The following is a 22,656-nucleotide window of genomic DNA, read 5'->3' as shown; positions in this document are numbered from 1 at the left end:
TTGCCACCAAAAGAGTTGTAGCTATTGACTAGCCTACTAACTAGAATGTACCAGTAGTGGCTACCAACGTGGGAGAGATTGTAGTCGGGCAGTTGTAACGAAAGATTTGCAACGTGTCGGCAGGCTATCAACGAGGGAAGGGTTGTAGTCGCCAGGCTACAACCGGTAACTTGTACCAGTACTGGCTACCAACGTGGGATAAGGTTGTGGCCAGACAGGCCATCGTTAGGCGATGGCATTGCGTTGTGCGATTAAAAATAGCGTGCGTTCGGTTACGGCTTTGCGGCGGTTGCGTAAGGTAAGAGAGCTCTCTAGCGTGCGACCAAAGGTACCTCGCGACGTAATTGTACTAATATATCTTTTCTTTCAGCCTTTCGCTTGTCATTATTTGTTTATACTAATTTTCTTTAAAATAAAGCGTTCACTTGCCCCGGCTTTTCTCTCAATTCCGTGAGAGTTTTTATGCCGAGGCAAGCAGCTCTGTGCCGCGTAAAACTGTCTTGATTTATTTATCTATTCTGTCCTATCTCACTCATTCCAGCGTCAAATCTTTCTTGATTGGAAGTCTTCTTGATTAGATTATTCTCGACATTTTCGGTCACATATATAATTGCTACAAACATCTTGCATGGTTTTTTTTCTTCATTTTTAACTTTGTATTCTAGCTTATCTTTTTTTTTAAATTGCTTCTTTTTATTTGTTATTCCTTCGAGCTTTTGTAATTCATTAATTAAATCTTTTGTATTTTCCATTTCATTCCTGTCAATTTTCTCTCTGATAAATTCTGGCAATCCACATGAAATTCTATCTATCATTGTATCAGCGTCCATGTTCTTATTTCTTTCTAATATTAGTCGTTCTTTTTTCATTGCATATTCTACTAGTGAATCTTCTTTGTACTTAAAATAATGAGCGTATATTTTGCTACTCCATCCTTTACTTGAAAAGGTTTCTATTATTACCCGTTTCCATCCGTGCTAATTGTTTTCATGCTCTCCTTTTATTACTGTAGTAGTTTACCAGTCTTGGTAATTTTCTTCTAAAAATACCCTCAATGGTTCGATTTTGGTTTCATCTTTTCCTATTTTAAATCTTCCACATTCTTTCTCAAATGTGTCTCACCATTGTATGATATTGGATGTTCTATAATTAAACGTTCCTAATACAAATTTATCTATAATATGTTTTAACTTTTTTCTTTTACTTTTGTCTCTGATTTTTCAATTAATTTTTCCAATATCTCTGCCAAGTCTGAGTGTTCTTTAATATTCTCTTGAAATGTTCGTTTTAAATATTTTCCTCTTAACTGGATATTCCTTTCATCATCTGAATATATTTTTTGCAATCCTTCTGATAGCGTTATCCATATTTTCAACTCATCATGCCTTTTTCCTAATTAATTTTTTACCTTTTTGAAAGCATCCTTACTTTGTAACTCCTAATGAAAACTTGCATAGATGAGTTCTTCGGGTATACTTTTCTCCTTGTTCTGTAACAATTGAGGTTATGGTTACTACTGTAGTTCTACTATCCTTTAGGGAGGCCATATCTTTGAACTCAAATTGTAATCTTATTTTGTGACGAAAATTATCGTTTTATAATATCTTTCTAGATTATAGGACTTGGAATGGTCAGAATAAATCAACTAAATTAGTTTATCTGTAAACAAGAGTTCTATATTATATCCAATATTTCTAAATACTATTTACAATGTATCCTTAAAATTACAAGTTACCTGTAAGTAAGAGAAACGACAATTAAGGTCAATTATTCATCTCTTTCTCACAACCCTGTTTTAATCACTTGTACCGTTTATAAAAATAATTATCTTTCTGTAACGGGTTTTTTATATTATCCACGTCATTAATTATCTTTATGTTTACTGTTATTAAAGAGGCGCGCGGAGCATACTAAGCGCGCTGAATTTAAAGAGAGTATACTCTCTTTACATACATATGTTTTACTCGGTAAAGTATTTTAACTGAACTTTAAGCTATTCTACTTACTAATGTTTGTATTAATATCAGGATGAATAGAACGATTGTAATTCATCGATATACTTAATTTTAAATCAGAAAATTGTCATCATATGGTTAAGGCATAAAAATTCGCACAGCATCTTATTCAGTTTATTCATTTTCAACCTAAATTGATGATCACTATAGAGAAGAAATGAAACGAATTAAAACCAATAAACAATAATACATACCTCAGGTAATCTCAAAAAACTAATAAATAATAATACATACCTGAATTAACCTCAAAAAAGACTTTTATTACTAATATTCACAAATATTCAATATTTTTAATGATATTTTTTAAGATATTCACAGTTTCTTAATATCAACCACCATCGTATGTAATAATTAAAATAAACCAGTGTAAGAATAGGAAAAGTGTCTTTGTTAATTGACTCAGCAGGGCGTGCTTAGCAACGGTTTAAAGAGTGGGGAGGCGTGATAACATTTTGATATTCTCAATATTCTCAATATTCTCAAAATGATTGAGGCGGGTATTTCGAATATACGCTAAGAATCTATAATCGCTCTAATCGAATCTATAAGAAATGATATATAAATCGTTATCACGTTGAGTGCTACACGAATTCTGAAGGAAATCCTCGTCAGGCCACGCTAAATGTAAGGGAGATATATCGAATTCCTTCATGCCTTCATGCGTCAACGGCCATGGCACGGTGACTGCACTAGCCATTAAGTCAAGCAGCGCTGAGTACGATTAGTACTTGGATGGGGAAACCGTTTGAGAAAAAAAGCTATTATAACAGGACAAATGTCCTAATAAAAAGAGAAAGAAGAAGAGAAGACTTCATGCCGTAAATTTGAAATCGCTTTGCTTGCGCATCGTTAACATTAGAAAGACGGGAGCTTAGTATATACCTATATTGCCTGAAAGCAGTCAAAATGACTGCATTGTGAAAAAATAACTGATGCGCAAAGAAATTTGTTTAAAAGTATTTTTTAATATATTTTATATCACTTTCAGTTATATAACAAGTTATTAATAAGTATTACCAATAAAAAAAATGTATTTCAGTTCGAAAAAAAATAATTTATACATTATCTGGATATTTCAAGCAAATGACAGTGCAAATCATTTTGGATGTACATCGTCCACAAACATACTTTTGACATTTTTGACAAACATTATTTGTTTTGTTGTTGTGGCAAAGTCGTATTTGACAAATTTTTCGTTTGGTTGAATCTCTGGTACTTGAAGATGTTGCAGTTGATACTTCTGAGTTTTCCTGTTGTGATGAATTTTTCTGTCTTTCGGTTGTGTAATTGACGGAAAGCTGTTCTGCTAATTTAAATAGGAACTGTTTTCGTTCTATTTGTATTCGGGTCACTTCTTTATACAGGATCCAAGCATTTATTGCAGCCAAATCTAAAATGTTAAAAAATATTTGGAGGGGCCATCTACGCGAACTAGATTTCACCGTGTATTTTCTGGCCATTTGATATGTCATATCGACTCCAAATCTCGTTTTATTATAAAACTGAATAGAATCTTGTAAAATTTTTCTGTTACTCTTATCAATTTTAACAAATTTATGCTTGGAACTTAGAACAGCCACTCTTTTGTTCGGTTTGCTTTTATATATTGTAAGGACAYAATTTTCTGATCTATATAGGAGAGTGGAAAAACGAGGCATGTTATCCTTCGATTGTTTGGCTGCTTAGGGTAATTCTCTTTTATTTCCTCTAATAGTTCCAACTAATGTAGTTTTTTTGACCAATAATTTCGTCGCTAGTGACATGCTCGTAAAAAAGTTGTCGGTCGTGACATTTCTTCCATAGCCTGCATATGGTTCGACAAGTTTCAGAACAACGTATTCGTTTAGAAGCATTGACGATGGTCGTTGTTCATCTTTTCCCAAGTAAGCAAAACCATTTAACACGACTTGCTAGTAACGTTTGATGCCAGCCAGAATTTGATGCCAAATTTATTCGGTTTATTAGGCATATATTGTATAAACTTGCACCTGGCTTTCGTTGGAAATAATTGTTCRTCAACTGTTATGTTTTGCCCTGGTTGATAACAAGCTTGACTGTTTCAATACACTCAGTGATCTTTCTTCCCATCTGAATTAYGTTATAGCGCGTTCAAAGGGAACAAAGCGCGTGGCCAGGCCTGGCATAAAGATTCGAATAACAAGTACAAATAACAATAACAATAATTTTAGTTATTGAACAATTGCAACTTATCAAATATGTTTCGAAATCGACAATTTTTCATGAACTTGTATGTTATCATGTTATTTCAATTCCGAGCCGAACTGGTCTTTTCCAAGCAGTCAAAATGACTGCWCTTCGGCAATATAGGTATAACACACATATATATACCGGAAATGAAGGAGGGGGGGCAACAACAATGATTAATTAACGCATCTATATGTTGTAGAAAAAATCACAAAATTATAAGAAGCTGTGTTATTATTTAAATGTTTATTTTTTTTAATTGAAATTGAAAAGCAGTCAAAATGACTTGCTTAGGCAATCTAGTGTTAATACTGACAGACTTCGTAGTGTTGATTTTTCGTGTCGCTGTGCGCGCGCATCGTAAAAATTCTCTCTCATCACTTTTTCCCAAACGCGTCAAAAGAAGTTTAACTTCACAAAAACATAATGTTATTAATAAATTACATTGCATATAGGCAGGAGATACTCGTCGACGTCGTCGTCGTCGTCGTCAAGGAGTTATGTTGATGCGCCGGATCGTCATCGTAGAGAAGAATCATCCTTAATTCCATTTGAGCGAATTCTGAAAGAGATGAATAATATTGATCCAAAAACAAATCAGCTAAAAGACAGATCAGATGAACTGCAATCTGCTGAAGAGGATAATATTAGATTGACAACAACTACACAAGTGTTCAGACAACTGCCAGTACATAACGAGAAGCAGCTCCTAAAGTATCGGAGGAAACGGTGCTGGATGAAAATATGCTAGAAGCATTGGGAAAGCGGTTGGATGCGGAAAAGAAAATAGCTCCAACAATCCATAATAATTTATGCTTATGCTGGAAAGAAATTCTAAAAGAGGGTCTTCCAAAAGAGGAGCGAGAAAGACTTTTGAGTAAGTATCTAACCCTAGAGAATTATTTGATACTGGGGCCTCAAAAAATAAATGCTAAGATTAAGGCATCTCTTTTGGAACCGATACTAAACAAAGACAAGAGGCTCGTGGAAAAACAGCAGAAAATTTACGCATGTTTGTCTGCTCTAGGGCCTTTAGTTTCTGATCTCTTGAGAGAGAAAGTACGTGATACTCCTAAAATGGTTGGCGTGCTTAGTAATACGGCACGGATTTCAGTGGACTTACAGCGTGATGAACAAGGCGTTTAATAATAACAGAGAACATCAATCCGGCACTAAAAAAGATATTAAACTCCACAAGCATGGATGAACAGCTTTTTGGGAAAATTTTGGAAGAGTCGCTGAAAACAGTCAAGTTAATTGAACGCTCTTCAAAAGAACTAAACCGGTTAGTGAGACAAACGTTATTATAAAGTCAAAAAACTCGGAAGTCCACTTTCAGCAGGTTTCTCGAGTGCGAGGAATGAGTGGGGGGGGGGGAGGAGGATCGAGTCGGTACAAGACGTTAGCGATCTACAGTCAAGGGTCGAGCCAGAGAAAACCCTACTTTCGAAAATCAATAGCAGCAAAGGATCAGAGGCGGTACAGGAAGTAACTAACGAGGTCAGTTTACCAGCAGGTCGTTTTAAAAGATTCAGATCGGTTTGGGAAGGCCTATGCAATGACCAAGTAGTAATTGAGTGGATCAAAGGGTACAAAATACCATTTAATCGAAAAGTTACTCAACCTGTTCCTCTTGAGGAGCCATGTTGGTCAGCAAATGAGCAACAGTTAATCGTTGAGCAAATTAGTAAGCTTTTAGAGAAAGGTTTTATTAGGAAGTGTCAAGATTCACCCGGTCAGTTCATATCAAAAATTTTCCTCATTCCCAAGCTAGATGGATCTTACCGTCTGATCTTAAATTTGAAAAATTTCAATGAACTTATTTCGACGGACATTTCGAATTAGAGAATATAAGGAAGGTTAGGGACCTAATGAAGCAAGGCTGCTATATAGCAACACTGGATTTAAAAGATGCGTACTACCTAGTATCAATAGATATCCAATATAGGAAATATTTGAGATTTAGATTTAATGGTGAACTTTACGACTTCACGTGTTTGCCTTTCGGGCTAAGTACGGCACTTTATGTTTTTGCAAAGATTTTAAAGCCACTGTTTGCAATACTGAGAAGTCAGGGTTATATCTCAGTGAGATATTTAGATGATGCGTGGCTTATGAGCAAATCAAATACTGGGTGTTTAAATAATTTGAACCAAACCAGTGGGTTATTAAGAAGTTTAATATTTATAATTGTTGAGATGTGTACATTGTCTATTGCAAGGTTAAATGTATGTGCTGTAGCGCAAGAGCATGTGTTGGTGTACTACTGTTCGTGAGAGAGACGCACACATGTAAGTCTCCCCACTCTAGTCCATGTAAGATTAGTATATAAGGGACAGCGATTAGCTGTATAGGGCTCTCTGTTAGAAAAATTACTNAATTACTTAGTTAAAGTAAAAGTAAYAGCACGTGGCACGGAAGAACTTGTAATAGATATAATATATAGATTTATTAAACTTTTACCACCCATATTATAAGATATTTTTCCTCATTAATTTAACAATAATAAATGAGGATAAAAGTCAGCTAAGACCTTCGACATAATGCAAATTTCTAGATTTTAAACTAAATTCAGTCAGAATGAGAATTGAACTTCCAGATTCAAAGAAAGATACGGTTAGTCATTTAGTAAAAAATTATAAGAACCTACGAGTTTGTAAAATTCGGGAGTTTGCATCTCTGATAGGAACTTTGAATTCTTGTTGCCCGGCTATGAGATACGGATGGGTCTATTTGAAGAACCTAGAACGCGAGAAGACTCGGGCGTTAGAGCAGAACGGTGGTAATTATGAAGCTCGCATGAAGGTTCCGGCTTTTTTACATGAAGACTTATCCTGGTGAGAGTCCAACATAGAAATAGCTTTTAGTCCGATAAGGATGCCAGAATTTTGCCTAGAAATATTTAGAGACGCATCGCTCTCAGGCTGGAGGGGTTATTTTAATGGGCAAAGTACTTTGGATTTTCGTCTCTTACATTCAATCCAAAGAGAACAAGATCGCGGATCAAGAATCCAAAAGATTAGAACCGAGAACAGAATATGAGCTTAACGAGGGAGCTTTCAGGAAAATTTGTAATAAATTCGGTAGTCCAGAGATAGATCTGTTTGCTAGCAGAATATATTCGAAATGTCGAAGATATATCTCATGGAGAAAAGATCCTAGAGCGATGACAGCAGTCACATTTACGGTTAAGTGGAACTCATGGTTCTTTTATGCGTTCCCACCTTTCACATTAATTCCTAAAATTCTGAGCTAAGTATCATATGAAGATGCCCGAGGAATCCTGGTGGTACCGAATTGGCCTTCTCAAACCTGGTACCCACAATGCATAAAAATGTTTGGAACTGAGCCAGTCATTTTCAAACCTAGCAAAGATCTTTTACATGCTTCTGATAGGACTCCACATCCGATACGGCGACAACTTTTCCTGGCGGCAGGAGTCTTATCAAACAGGCATAGGCGGTAAGAGGTATGCCAGCTGAAGCTTTGGACGTGATAGCATCCTTGAGTGAGTCATCAATGCGTCAGTATGAGGTAGGCCTCAAGAAATGGTGAGATTTTGTCGGATAACACGGACGAAGACATTCACTGCTAAAATTTCAGAAGTATTGAGATTTTTATCCAGTGAATTCGAAAGAGGGGCTGGTTATGAATCCATTAATTCTATAATGTCAGCAATGGCGCTGCTGTTGGGTCCAGAGATAGGTCAAGACTCAAATGTGAAAAGGTTTTGTAGAGAAGTATCAATATTAAGACTGGCACAACCTAAGTATGATGTTACGTGGGATCCTAAGATTGTCTTGAAATATTTAGGTGCTTGGTTTGCTAACGAAAAATTATCGTTAGAAAAATTATCTTCGAAGATGGTGATGCTGTTAGCATTGACAACGGGGCATAGAATGCAAAACCTGGCTTCAGTTGACGTTAGAAATATTAGAGAGTTAGAGGATCAGCTGGAGATAAAGATTCCGGCACAATTAAAGTCAGCAAAGCATACTAAAAAACAACCGTCCTTTGTTCTGCCGATCTTCTGGGATGACCCTTCCGTCTGTGTAGTTAGTGCTATAAAGCAATACTTTATCAAAATTGAAGAGTTGAGAGGTCGAGAAAATAAGCTGTTCATATCTTGGAAAAAGCCGCACAGGGCGGTTACGTCTGAGACAGTCAGTTGCTGCATAAAGACTGTTCTAAAAAAACAGTTGAGTTAATACGGACATTTTCACAGCATACAGCACTCGTCACGCGGCAACATCATCAGTCAAGAGAAGCGGCATTTATAGATCTTATCAGGAGCACGGCAGAAGGGACTGCGGAGTCGAAGACTTTTGCAAAGTTTTACGATCGAGAGATTGTACAAAACAAAAAACAGTTTACCCAAGCTGTCCTAGGCAAAAGACTAGAATAAGGAGAGTTGTTCATCATTTATGCACTTTAATAAGTAATCAATCATAAAAATGTTATACATTTTTATTTTAAATATACTTTAGCTAAGCTGCCGTATAGGTTATAAACATCTACCAAGTGATCTGAGAAGATGGCGCGTAATAAAATTTGACGATTAAACGAACATACCTATGTGAAGTTCTATCGTAATTGTATGAAGCACCTTCTCCGAAAGATCACTCTCACCCTATATATATAAATCCCTGCTAGTAGAATAGTCCCAAAAGGCACTTTGAAATTAATGAGGATTGAGACCAGAGCGCTGTGGACATGAATTGCGGCGTGTAGGTTAAAAAGTTTACTTCACAATTTGTGGTATTATTTGCATGGAGTAGTGGCACTACCAAGTGATATTTCGGAGAAGGCGCTTCATACAATTACGATAGAACTTCACTTAGGTAAGTTCATTTAATCGTTATATTATATTTAGTTATTGAAATTAGTTTTTCTCTAATTTAAGCAGTGTGCTAAAAAACTAATTATTTTAATAAACTTAGGAACAATTTAATATAAATAAAAGCTAACAATCGGTGAGAACTTATTGTAAATTTTGATATATATCTGACTTTGTCCATAGTCCGAGAAGCGATTTTGTCTCATAAATAAGCGACTGTCATCCGTCTGCTGTACGGCCTCGTTGTAGGGTACAGCATTTTTAATAAGAAATTTAATAACTTACTTTATGCGGATGACCTTGCTCTCGCCGCGGACTCACCCGAGGGTATGAGAACACTCCTGCGTATGGTAAGAGATGCGGCAAGGTCGGCTAGACTTGCGTTAAACGCGAGCAAATGTGCCTCCCTTCACCTTCGTGGAAGGAGATCGTCGAGACGAGTTCAGCCGACCCGCTTCACCATCTAGGATAAAGGTGTAAAGCCGCTAGGCGAAGGTGAGTCATACGCCTACCTCAGTACACCAACAAGGTTTAATAACTCTCAGATACCATTTGCACTCATTTCCGGTCTAATCGAAGACGTCTGTGCTGTGAATGCGAGCTGTATTTACCAAGATTTCTCCAACATGGAGTACTCTGGCGATTGGATTTAGCTGATTGGATTTAGCTAATTGTGAGGAAGGTGAAATATTAAGTTTAAATAGAATTAAAACACGTGATTGAGTCAATGGAAAGTACAATACTTTATTTGCTCGTCAGGGAAAAACCTTGCGGCATAAAAACCCTGGTTGTTATTCGTCTACTCGTCAATAATGGTCAACAACGGACAACGTACGTGGCTTACCTCTCTGTTAATCCGGATGGATAATCCGGGAAAATAATAAGATCTGGTATCTCACCAATACTTGCCGTCTTTGCGGTTTGTTTATTACCTTTGCGGTTTGTTTATTGCCTTTGCGGTTTGTTTATTACCTTTGCGGTACACCCTTTAGTACGATAATCCAAATATATGGGATACTTGTCCTTACAATAATTCGCTCGCTGGTTGTCTTTGATGTATCGTCGTAGGCGGCCAGCGGCAGAATAGAACGTTTCTTTTTGGTAATGGGTCCAGCAGGGCGCACGCACTAAGGATCCGAATGGTGGGGGTACGAACTTTAGCGCCTAATAATTCCCTATAGTACTAGGGCGTAAACCTCTTCATAACTAAGGCGCGCATTTCGAATACTGAATAATAGTCTACGATTGATTCCGATCGTACGCGAGCTTTCTCGCCCCGTGAAAGAAACTCGATGCTGTTGCAACATTTTCGTTGCGACGTCTCGACTTTCGTCTCGGGGGATCACATATTATATGGCTGCGGAGGCTAGCGAGCAGAGTCATTAAACTAGCGGCTAAAGGGTTGCTGAATCTTCTTAAGCGTGCGAGCGCGGTGGTTGTGTTCCTACCCCATGGGGAAGTGGAAGAGGGCTCCTCCCGCTCGCAGACTTCGCTGATGCCCTGACAACTCGTCATACTTTCCAATAACTAACATCTAGAGATAGCACGGTCATAGCATTAGCGTGGGAATCGCTGAAGGAGACTTTAGCCTTCAGGATCAAACGAAGACTTTTCTTGATCTTCGCGGGACATTTCCTCGCTGTGGTCAAGGACTCGCAACGCCGCACGGCGTGAGATAGATAATTTTTGTTTTAGTTGAAGTTGGTGTGGAAAGAGCCAAAAAATCTCCCTGGTATGTCGGGGTAGGGGAAACCGGACGGTCTGTGTTACGCCGGACGTGAGAGACCAAGTTTTTGGAAGATCAAGGGCTGGTCACCTTACCCTGGTTAAGCTTCTCGCCAAGCCTGACCAGGCTAAGGCATTCGAGGTTCTCTCTCGGTCCCGGGTTTTCAATCATTCCATGCTGAACGGTCGGAATATTCGCTTTGCCGATGGCTTTTTGTCCACCGAGCTCGCATCGGCGTATTCTCCCTTAACAAGACGAGGCGCTGGGAAGACGGTGACAACCGCTATCAGCAGTGTGGGGACACCGAGACGATCCTGAATGTTTTGAACAACTGTATTCTCAACTCTGTCGCATGGCAACTGCAATGACGCCATCGTTAAACGTTTGGTTAAAGCGAATTGGACACCTGAAGCAGTTACGGTGAACCGAACAGTAGAGGGTGCACAAAGTCCAAACGCACATCTTAAGCCTGACATCGTAATAAGAGACGAACAAGAAAAGAAAATTGTAATTATCAATGTAATTGTTCCTTTTGAAAACCGGAAGATGGCAAAAAACTTAGTAAAAATTCACAAAATAAAGCAATACCCTCTTCTAGTTGATGATCTCCGGAGGTTCTGGTGCTAATTATTGGTCGTTCCTTTTGTGGTGGGGCTACGGTGCATAGGACCAATGAAACGCGGAAACAATAAAACTACTTCGAATAAATAAAAATTACAGTGCTAAGATAATAAGATTTATGGTTACCGACACAATTTAGTTGTTTCGTTATATTTATATTGAACATGTGTCACAAACTCGCTAATATTAGGGGAATAGAATTTCGAACTTTGTTTCGTTGACTGTGGTCTTCTTCTCAATAAGTAGAGCGCGATTGAGTTGCGACTAGATGTACGTAAATATGCCGAAAATTTTATCAACCTGCTTGTCCTGTTTGTGCACATGAGCTATCTTAACTGTGTATGTTATATTTATATTATTTTTATCTATTTATTATTATTATTTTTTAGTTTATATTATATTTGTAAATATTATTCCTTAGATAGGATAATGTAATTATTTCCCCCCTTTCGAGGGGAAAATTTTCCTTAATAAAGTAAATTTACCTATATTGATTTCCTCATGCCCATGCTCTTAACGTTCGTTCTTCAGTTTATCAAGATCCACAAAGTGATGGATGTTGCGTAGAGCAGTACGAAACCTCCGTTTTTGTTTTAATTAAAACGTATGAAAACTAGCATTAGGGAATTTTAATAACCTCAATATTTTTCTATATGTCTCAGAGTAAGCTGATAGGACACAAACTTGGTTATTCTTGACTTTAAATTTATAGCTTTCTTTTTTAACTATTTCGTCCATCTTTTTAAGTTATATAGGTTATGCATGTTAAGTCGTGGACGTTGATTACATTCTCTACATAGATTGGCGGAGACAGAGTTAATTTTCTGACATTTCTATATCCGTTGACAGTTAAAACCACTCCTTCTTGTCGTTGATGTCCATTATTACTGCTTTCGTCTTCTTTTGGTCTTTTTTTTCTAATGGGTGTAGCTACACGTTTGGGAGAAGTAACTATTTGCCATGATGACATATCCTATGATTTTGGCATGTCCTAGTCAAAGATATACGACAAGATTTTTTCCACTTACCTCTCGATCGTATCGCTGCTTCTCGCAGTTTACCTTTTTCGTATATAGCGGTACAGGGGGTCTATACCTTACTTTCTTTACCCATGTAAAGGTTTATAGATGCACTTTCTACTCTTTTGTTGTATAATAAGATGATCTGGCTTCTACCGAGATATGTCTTCATGTGTGCCCGGCGGTAGAATCTCTCTCTCTCTCTCTCTCTCTCTCTCTCTCTCTCTCTTTCTCTCTGAGAAAAGATCTAAGAATATTTTTCTTATACTTAGGATAAGATCTAAATCACTTTTGCGGTAATCGCTAGTAAATACGGACGTGTTTATCTACCGCTCCCAAAAATACAAGGATTTAAATATTTTATAATGTATGGTAAATATTATCTTTAGTTTGTATATAAGTGGGTTCGTTGTGCCATCTGATTATGACCAACGAATCTGTGCGGCGAGAGTGGACGCACTGCGTGTGCCATATGCGATGTGCATTACATACTCCCCCACTCTTGTTATTCGCTTGTTGCAATGTACGAGTACGTATCGACGTGGGCTACTTGCCACTTATTCTTTTGATTTAAATATGGACCGTTTATTTTGAAAGTGGTGTAAGTCCATTTTTTAAAAAAAATGAGATATCACGTAATTTATTCTTAATTTAGTGTTAACTTTCTATTTATAACTAGTTAGTATTTARTTTCTTAAAAAATGTCAATGCCTTATCCAATTTAAAATTGGCCGYTAAAAGAAATTGCGTAACCATTGATTATGAAAGTGGTGTAAGTCCAATTTCCACAGAAAAAAAAGCCAAAAAAATATAGAAATGAATTTCCTGTATACACCACAGAGGAATATTATGATATTATAAAACAATGTAAACAACATAATAAATTCATTTTACATGAAATGAAACGAGAGAATTTCGTTTGAACGAAGAACCTACAGAACGCAATCAAAAAACAAATAACAAGAAACAATAATAAAAAAAAAGAAATTGGTTGCAAATATGTTGGATGAGGTTTCGAAAAAGTGCACCATATACTATTTTATATAACATGTTGATAAAAGACACAGAATTTAAGACTTAAAATTTATCACCTACATGTCCGGAAACACCAGTCAAAATTTGAAAAAATCCCCTGGCGCATTTGTATCACGGTGCTTTGCCTATTTCTTACGAAAAATATAAGAATATCGAGCTGTTATTACATTGGATACCTCTTATGCCTCATAAATATTTAAAAACACCGCCACATGAAGAGCATAAATAAATACTACTAATAATGTTAAATTTATCAATATAATTAACGTTCAAAATAAAAAATACTACTTCTACTTTATTTCTTGTTATTATTTGTAAACAAAATTGGATTAATATGAAATATATTTTAAGTGATATTTGATTTTTCAAAATTGAAATTAAACGATTTTAACAATTGACTAATTTTGAAAGTGGTGTAAGTCCATTTGCAGCCTGTAAATATACATTATTTTAGTTAAATTAACCTAAAAGTAATGTATATAATCAAATTATATATCGATAAATTAATAGAAAAATTGTCAAACTTGATATAATTAATGAATATTTTTAAATTAACCAATACGCAAATCATTAATTTTCTCGAAACAACAGAAAATGGATTTATACCACTTTGCAAATAAACGGTCTATATAATTGTTATTACCAATAGATTCGCATATTTATTTGATCCACGCAACCCAACAAAATAATATATACGTCGAGGTAATGTATAACGTACGTTACGTTTACACCGCAGATACAAGGGTGAAGTGACCAGTGTCCCAGTGAGGTAACACTGTGACCCCTGGCGGGTAACCGCTTGTTAGAACCTATAACAAAAAGCTTCGATCATGGAAATAAATAATATCCCACCTCTTAAAATCGTTAATAACAGTCACAGATTCATTATTTAAAACACCAAAACAAGTCAACCGTTTAGAGAATCAATACATTCTTCAAATCTTGCTTATACACAGAAGAGAGAAAATCAGGATCGATAATAGGAGCTCGTCTATAGAAAACGAGATGGAAACAGTTTCGGAAGATTCACAAAACTAGATTACCGCTAAGTCAACCAAACTACAAAATTCAAAAAAACGCAATATAAGTGAACAAAAAAACAACAATAATAACTCTACCGCACCATAAACAATAAAATGGCTTCAAAATATACCCCTAAGCAACTCTTATGATCTACTCGACGAGACAACAGAACCACCAAACACTACTAGAAAAGTAGAAGAAAAAAAAGTAATAAAACCACTACTAATACACATCAACACGGAAATCATCGACCCTCTGCTCCAGTTACTGGATTAAACAGCTGGACAAAATAACTATGTAATAAAACAACTAAAAGATAATCAAGTGAAAGTACTAGCTTTCACATCAGATACGTTCAGAAAGGTAGTAAATGCACTAAAAACTAAAAACGCGGGATACCACACGTATCAAGAAAAAAACCAAAAAGAGCTGTGGAAACACCCACCCTAAACAATGCTTATAAGAAAAGCCACGACAATAAACCAAACGAAAATGCCAACACAGATTAAATACAATAATTCAAACACGCTGCATCCAAAAGAAGCTACGCTGAAGTGAATAAACGAACACACAAAAATTCAGAAGACTTAAACACAGAGAAGACATCAGACATTAAAGAATTATTGAATCAATCAATTAAAAACATCGGAGTTATAACTACAATTTAAGTACAGCAAAATTCTATTCTACAACAACAAACGCAACAAATTACCACAATGCTACAACTATTAACAAATCTGCTACTTAACAACAAATAATGGATACGCAAATAATAATAGCGGTTTGAAAAAGCAACGGATTACAACAGCGAATTTAAGAAACTAAAGCATTCATATACAGCGACATAGACATTCTACTCGTTCTCGAAATTCATCTCACAGGTAGAATCTATATAAATATTCCATACGACACCATGTATGACACAAAACATCCTTTGGGTAAAGCGTATAGTGGAACTGCCATAATTATTAAGAACGAGATCAAACATCATCTACACAGTAATACAGCCAACTATTACCTTCAAGCCACGACAATTACCTTAAGAACTCAGGGTATATCACTTAAACTCTCGGCTATTTATGCAGCGCCAAGGTTCAAAATTTTAACCGATCAATGGCAAAATTTTTTCAAGTCATTAGGTAATAAATTTTTACCAGCTTACGACTTCAACGCCAAGCATCCAAATTTAGGATAAAAAATAACTTCACCACGAGGTAAAACACTAGATTCATACATAGCCAACACAAAACAAGACATCTTCACGACAGGCGAACCAACCTACTGGCTCTCAGCTTATAACAAAAGCCCCGACTTACTAGACTTTGGCGTCCTAAAAGGCTTGAACCTTCTTTACTTTGAAAATGAATCATTTCTTGAACTCAGCTCTGACCATTTATCCATAATAATCACATACCAGAACAAACTTATCCTACATAAAAAATCACCAACTTTGTGCAAGGAAAGTACAAATTAGATGATCTTTAAAGAAATCTTAGAGTCCAAATTGAACTGTAATATTCCGCTCAAGACCTCTTTTCAAATAGAAAGAGCAGTAAATAATTTAACAGATGATATACAAGAACCAAAGTGGGCGTCTCATCAATCTCAATCGTCAACATCTTAAAATGTTTTATTCAGAAAAATCCTGTCATATCATAGCAATATTTTGCAGAAAATAAATTAAAACCGCAAGCTAAAGCTAGGTGACAGAAAAATAAAACAAGTAGCAATAAAAGAATATTAAAAAAATTAACTAAAGATATTAAGCATAGCATACGGGATCACAACAATGCAGAATTCGAAAGATACCTGACCACTTTCACCTCACGAAGATTCTAATTACTCTCTCTGGAAAACAGCTAAAAGATTTAAAAGACTAGTAAAATCAATACCAGCTATACACAATCTTGACGGCTTATAGGCGAAAAGCACAGAAAAACAAGCAGAAACTTTCACAACAAATCTAGAAAACATATTTACAGCACAAAACTTCAATACCTAAACATATACAGACCCTAACGAAAACGACTTTGGAAGCAAAACATAATCTCATGAAAACATGAATAGCACAACAGCCGAAGAAATTAGAATGCTAATATTTCGAATCTAAATAAGAAAGGTACCAGGCCACGATATAATAAATGGTAGAATACTAAAATAACTGAATTATAATGCTCCTTAAACCTAATAAAGATCCGCACGATGTAAACTCTTATAGACCGATATTACTCTTACCATTACTATCTAAACTGCTGGAAAAAATAATATTCCAAAGAATGAAACGATTCATTTCTGACAAAAACTTGATTCTTGACCATCAATTTGGATTCCGAAACAAACACAGTACACAGTACACAGTATACAGTACAGTGAACAAGTACGCAGACTTACTAATACGATATTCACAGCTTTAAAAAATAAAAAGTACTGTTATGCCGTCTTCATAGATGCAAAAAAAGCTTTCGGTAAAGTGTGGCATCGCGGATTATTACAAACAATCAATAAACATTTTCCTCACTCGTATTACAAACTTCTAAAATCTTACCTTTCTGACAGAACATTCTACGTAAAAATAAAAGACACTCATTCGAACTTCAAACTAATTAATGCTGGGGTTCGGCAGGGAAGTATTCTCCGCCCAATTCTCTGCACGGCAGACATACCAATAAACGCTAACTGCACACTCTTAACTTTACACATGATACGGTAATGCTTAATAATTTCAAATTTTACACAGCAACTATTTTAGATTTAGAAGAAAATTGGTATAAAAGAAACATAAGTAAAATGTACCACATAACAAACAATAATACAATTAATTATAGAACTGACACGAATAATTTAAATAACATTTACAACGAAATTGTAATGTTTAATTATCATCAATAAAGTACTGTAACAGAGGGCACCATAATAGCTAGGATACCTAGACTATTAAACACTAGTTAGATTGAATCAGTATTGTTTGATTTGAAAATTTAAGTTTTAGGATTAACGATTAATAAATGTTAAGTTCAGTGTGTTTTTAAAAAAATATAATAATGTATGTCTTAGAAAGAATATATAAAAAAAGACTCAGAACATTAATGATCGAGGTAATATTAAAGAACTTTCTTGTAATGTTTATAATTTTTTTCAGAAATGGTCATAATAAATTTTCAGTTGCTGAAGTAGTCTCGATGAAAGAACGAAACGTTTAATGAGATAAAAAAAATAAACGTTCTAAAAAAAAAAAATTTTCAACCAGTCAAAGTTCTCTAAGACACTTTTATCAATAATTTTATTTTTGGACGAGATAACCAACTAATCTTCAAAAACATTGATTATTTGTGAATATTAGTAATACAAGTCTTTTTTGAGGTTAATTGCGGTATGTATTATTATTTATTAGTTTTTTGAAGTAAACTGAAATATGTATTATTCCTTATTAGCTTTTTGAGGTTACCTGAGGTATGTATTATTATTTATTAGTTTTAATTCGTTTCATTTCTTCTCTATAGTGTTCATCAATTTAGGTTGAAAATGAATAAACTGAATAACATACTGTGTGATATTTTTTATGCTTTAACCATACGATGACTATTTTCTGATTTTAATCTAAGTAAAACAATGAATTACAAATCGTTCTCTTTATCCTGATATTATAACAGACAATAGTAAGTAGAATAGCAATATTCTATTCAGTTGAAATACTTTACCGCGTAAAATATATGTATTATATTGTTTTTTAATTCAATTTATGGTGCTCTGCTTCTTTTTTTATATTTGTTACATTTTATACATAAACTTCTTCCTTCAATTGATTTAGATAAGTATGCGGCTCTACATTTTTTATTTTAATCAAAGACCGTAGCACACCAAAAAAAGACTCACAAGGAGACCTTACGGTTATGCCCTCACGGATTTTAACGAGCTTTGGTATATTAGTAGTATACTTTTAGGGTGTTAACGTGGTAAAGTATTTTATCAAAATGCGAAGCCAATTTTGAGAAAAAAGCTTTTAATGTTTTGATTTTGTTCGTATACATGTTTATATTATCTTAAATGCGACCGTTTATCAAGTGGCGCACTAGCCGTAAATAGTAGCGTGCTTGCGCTGCTAGTTAGTAGTTTGATCCTTTATCGGGAAACTTTTTTTTAATAACAAAATTTTTTTTTACAAAAAAATTAGGAATAAATAATTTTTTAAAATCTTGCGCAAATAATAATGGAAAATTGATTTTACTTGAATTACAGTTAATATTTTATTTTTTAACAGGTATATGAAAAAGTATCTTCAATGTACTAACAAATAACAATCGTATATATTCTAATTATTAACTATTTCATGTATAATATACCTGTTAAAAAATAAAATGGTAACTATTATTCAAGGATTAAAGTTTCGTTAATTATTTGCACAAGATGTCAAAAACTTTATTGTTTTAAATGTTTTTACGATAACTATCACTCTGGAACCTGCTTTTAATAAATATTAATAAATGTACAATAAATCTTAAAATTCATGGATATAAAAAAATTMTACATGAAATTGTTAATGAGTAGAATATATAGGATTGTTATTTGTTAATATATTGAGAGAAGATTTATCTATTTTCATATACCTGTTAAAAAATAAAATGTTAACTGTAATTCGAGTAATCGATTTTCCTTTATTATTTGCGCAAGATATTAGAAAATTTATTATTTCTAATTTTTTTGTAATAAATAATTTTCTCTTTCCTGTATATATTTAAAAATTAAGAATTATGAAAAATCAATTTAAAAACAAATAGTAAAAAATCATTAGAAAAAACTTCCTCGATGAAGGATCGAACCATTAACTATTAGGACGAGAAGCGAGCACGCTACTATTTATTTTATTTATTTATACTCCGTCCCTTTCGGGTTTGGAGGGCTTCCGATACAACTTTTCTTTTTACAAATATTCAACAAACAACTCTTATATATTCTATCTCAATATATTTAAATTTTAGAAAAAAACTAAAACTAAAATTAATTTTTTCGAACTAACTAACAACATAACAATCACTTCTGTATACAATTTTCTCTTCTTTCTTCTTCTTCTTTCTTCTCTACTTCCTTTCTCTTCCTTATAACTTTTCTTATAGTCCAGGGAAGGAAAGAAAAACTGAGCTAATTGTCTGTTTCTGCGGCGGAAACTTGATATAATGGTAATTCGACGACGCTGAATCGAATGGTGCTAATTTTTTTTTAATTGGATCACGAGATCTTTGAGAAAAAGGGTAAAAAAGCCATATCTTAGAATCTAGGCTTTTAATCGAAAAAAGTTTCAAACAAAAGTTATAGACAATTGAAAAATACATAAAAAATGTTGTAAGGTGTATCTTCGTATTTGCAAAAATAAGCGAGAAATATTGGTAAAATTGATTTTAAGAGTGGGAGACAAGCCCTTCGTCGGTCTTAACACGCGAGCGAGCTAGTTGCGTTATTTTGAGGTCTCTCGGTCGTGAATGCAAGTGCGAGTGAGAAAAGAAATGGATATTTCTCCCTTTCTATTTGTTTAGGCGATAGCGAGAATTTTTCGTCTTGGCCATCGAGTGTCGAGCGTTCTGTACATCTATATATATCGGCGTATAAGCGCGGCATTTTTAAATCGAATCTTGATGCTTATGGCACGCCGTTTTTTTATTTATTGTCAAAAATAGTGAACCTTGATTCATTTCTCACGCTCCATATCACATTCATTATATTCATACATCTCATGCATATACTTATTCAGATAATGATTTTAGAATATATAAGACCGGAAATAATTAAAGATTAAGTTAGTGAATTCAGTAATGATTTTAACGCAGGAATGAGTGAGATAGGAAAGGATAGATAAATCAATCAGCAAAATTTTACGCGATACAGAGCAGCTTGCCTCAGCATAAAAACTCTCACGAAATTGAGAGAAAAGTCAGGGCAAGTGAACGCTTTATTTGAGAAGAAATATGGTACAAATAGAAAGTAACTTGAGGATAGATTGAAGAAAGAATGAAGTAACGCAACTACGTCGCGGGGTACCTTTGTCGCAAATCGCCCTGATTACTTAGGCATACGCCTCCGTCTACTATGGTAGCCAGTCAGTAGCTACAATTCCTCCCACGATGGCAGTTGTCAGAACTACAATACCTCCCACGATGGCAGTTGTCAGAACTACAATACTTCCCACGATGGCAGTTGTCAGAACTACAAGTCCTTCCAGGTGATCGACACAAGCCCACACACCTCACGCCAGTCTCTCGCTTTGGGTACGCAACGCACCGTTCCCCAAATTCGCACACGCACGCTGATCTCAACAGAACAATGCCAATATGGCGTAATTCTCTTTTCTAAACCGATCTATTGTCTAAGCTATCCAGAAACCAAGGGACCACGAGCACATTCGAGGCACCGGGCCCAACGCACCCTATCCGCTCCACCTACGTCAAGGCGTTCTCGCATGCACATCGCATGATAAGGCGCTCCCGCATATATCTCGAATGCCCTTGCGCGCCTCGCAACTCCACTGAAGCCGCCGCTACTAAACCAATTCATCGCGCAATACAAACCGGATCTAATGCCTTAACTTCGCCGAACAGATAATCAACAATAATTTTATTAGAAATTAGATTCAGCATTTTTTAATTAGATGGACTGTACTTTTATCATTTTTTTAACCAAGACGTTTCGAAAAGTATTTAATGTATTTGCAATCATATAATCGATATAGGAAGCCAATGAGAAATTAATAAAACATGAGATATCAGAAATAATGAATGCATAGTTTTTACCTAGAAAGATGATAATAATAGTAGAAAGGTAATAGAAGAAATAGCATTGCAAGTTTCTTGTTCGAAAAACCATAAATTTTTAAGACCTTTATCAATAAATTAAACGAGAAAAAACTTAGGGTCCTTGAGATATATAAAGCTTATTAAATATTATGTTAGAAAGTTTCTCTTTTATTTTTATCGGAATAAGGAAAAGTTTTTTCAAAACAATATGATTATATTTGAGGAAAACGTTGAAGAAGTTTGTTACTGTCTGCTCTCTGAAGAAATTTTCGAATTATTTATTACGTTGCTCATTAGAAAGAAGCATAATTTTTTCTACACATACAAAAAAATAATAAAATTTTGTATAAGACCTTGCATTTCGGACATTCATATTAAGTTATTTAAAAAGGAAGTTATTCGATCAAAGAAAGTACAAAAATAAGTCTTTCTATTCTTTTTTCTTTTGTTATCTACGTCTAAAAAAACCGAGTTTACCTGAATAGTTGAAAACGATCTTTTTCATTAGTTTGTTGCGAGCTTGCGAGAAAAGCTCAAGCTGTTATCGACGAAATCATGAAAGTACGAAATGTTCGAAAGTTGTTTCAGTATAATTCGGTGATTTAGAATAATTTGCAATAATAATAATATTAATAATAATAATTAAGAAAAAAAGTAGTTTGTTGTATGAGAAAATAAATTGACCGAATATGTTATTTATTAATTTGCATATAAAAAATTGATATGATTTTGAGTCAACGATTTTAAAAATCCGTAAAGGATCTCATTTTTTAGGATCTTGACTTCAGTGAAACTGTAAGAGTGATAGATTTGACGAAACGTACAATGAGATGTGCTGGAATTTGGCCAGAGGAAGTTCACGAATCAAAGTTTATATTTTTCACAACGTATCTGGCTATTCAATGTTTATTAGCGATCATTGACATTGCGATAAATATATCAAATCTGACATACGTTGTTGCGTGTTCATTGGAAAATGTATTCAACCTGATGGCTCTTTTGAAGATATGCATTTGTAGAATTAAGAGAAAGTCATTAACGAAACTTTTACAAGACATCAGAACTGATTTCGCTATTGATAATTATAAGAGCAGAGACGAGCAAATGGCTTTTTTAAATTACAACAAATTTAGTCAGAAATTTGTAAAATCAACCTTGATTATATGTTTTGTGTCAGCTTCGTCGTATTTCTTCATGTCTTTGGTGACAAATGTAGAAATGGGTAATGAGTTTTTTATTTAATCAATGTATCAATAATTATGCTTCTTTTACAGTTTAATTTTATTTACGTGTAATTTTAATTAGGCAACACATTGTGATTGTTTCGTAAAAAGATCTAGTCTATTATTTTTGTGGTTTTTAAAAATATCCTAACTATTAGGAAATTTTTATT

At 34.7% G+C, this 22,656-nt stretch overlaps 2 protein-coding genes across 2 annotated transcripts; one reads left to right on the top strand and one right to left on the bottom strand.

Moving 5' to 3' along the window:
* Positions 1–3,070: 3,070 nt before the first annotated feature.
* On the bottom strand, positions 3,071–3,487 carry LOC106792604. Its single transcript, XM_014759076.1, has one exon. The coding sequence runs from the start codon at positions 3,485–3,487 to the stop codon at positions 3,071–3,073; it is 417 nt and encodes a 138-aa protein (XP_014614562.1).
* A 17,107-nt stretch (positions 3,488–20,594) lies between these two features.
* On the top strand, positions 20,595–22,582 carry LOC106792603. Its single transcript, XM_014759075.1, has 3 exons — positions 20,595–20,692; positions 22,052–22,485; positions 22,569–22,582. The coding sequence occupies exons 1-3, from the start codon at positions 20,595–20,597 to the stop codon at positions 22,580–22,582; spliced, it is 546 nt and encodes a 181-aa protein (XP_014614561.1).
* The last annotated feature ends 74 nt before the right edge of the window (positions 22,583–22,656 follow it).

Source organism: Polistes canadensis, unplaced genomic scaffold (assembly GCF_001313835.1).
Source record: "Polistes canadensis isolate GaletaPanama2010 unplaced genomic scaffold, ASM131383v1 scaffold_492, whole genome shotgun sequence".
NCBI classification, from domain to species: domain Eukaryota; kingdom Metazoa; phylum Arthropoda; class Insecta; order Hymenoptera; family Vespidae; genus Polistes; species Polistes canadensis.
Note: the sequence above shows the minus strand (reverse complement) of the source record. Positions and strands in the feature narration are given on the sequence as shown.

Coding starts and splice junctions, on each gene's coding strand:
- LOC106792604 (XM_014759076.1), bottom strand. CDS start 3,487: ATGACATATCAAATGGCCAGAAAATACACGGTGAAATCTAGTTCGCGT.
- LOC106792603 (XM_014759075.1), top strand. CDS start 20,595: ATGGCAGTTGTCAGAACTACAATACCTCCCACGATGGCAGTTGTCAGA. Junction 20,693..22,051: donor AGAACTACAAGTCCTTCCAG/GTGATCGACACA, acceptor TCTTGACTTCAG/TGAAACTGTAAGAGTGATAG.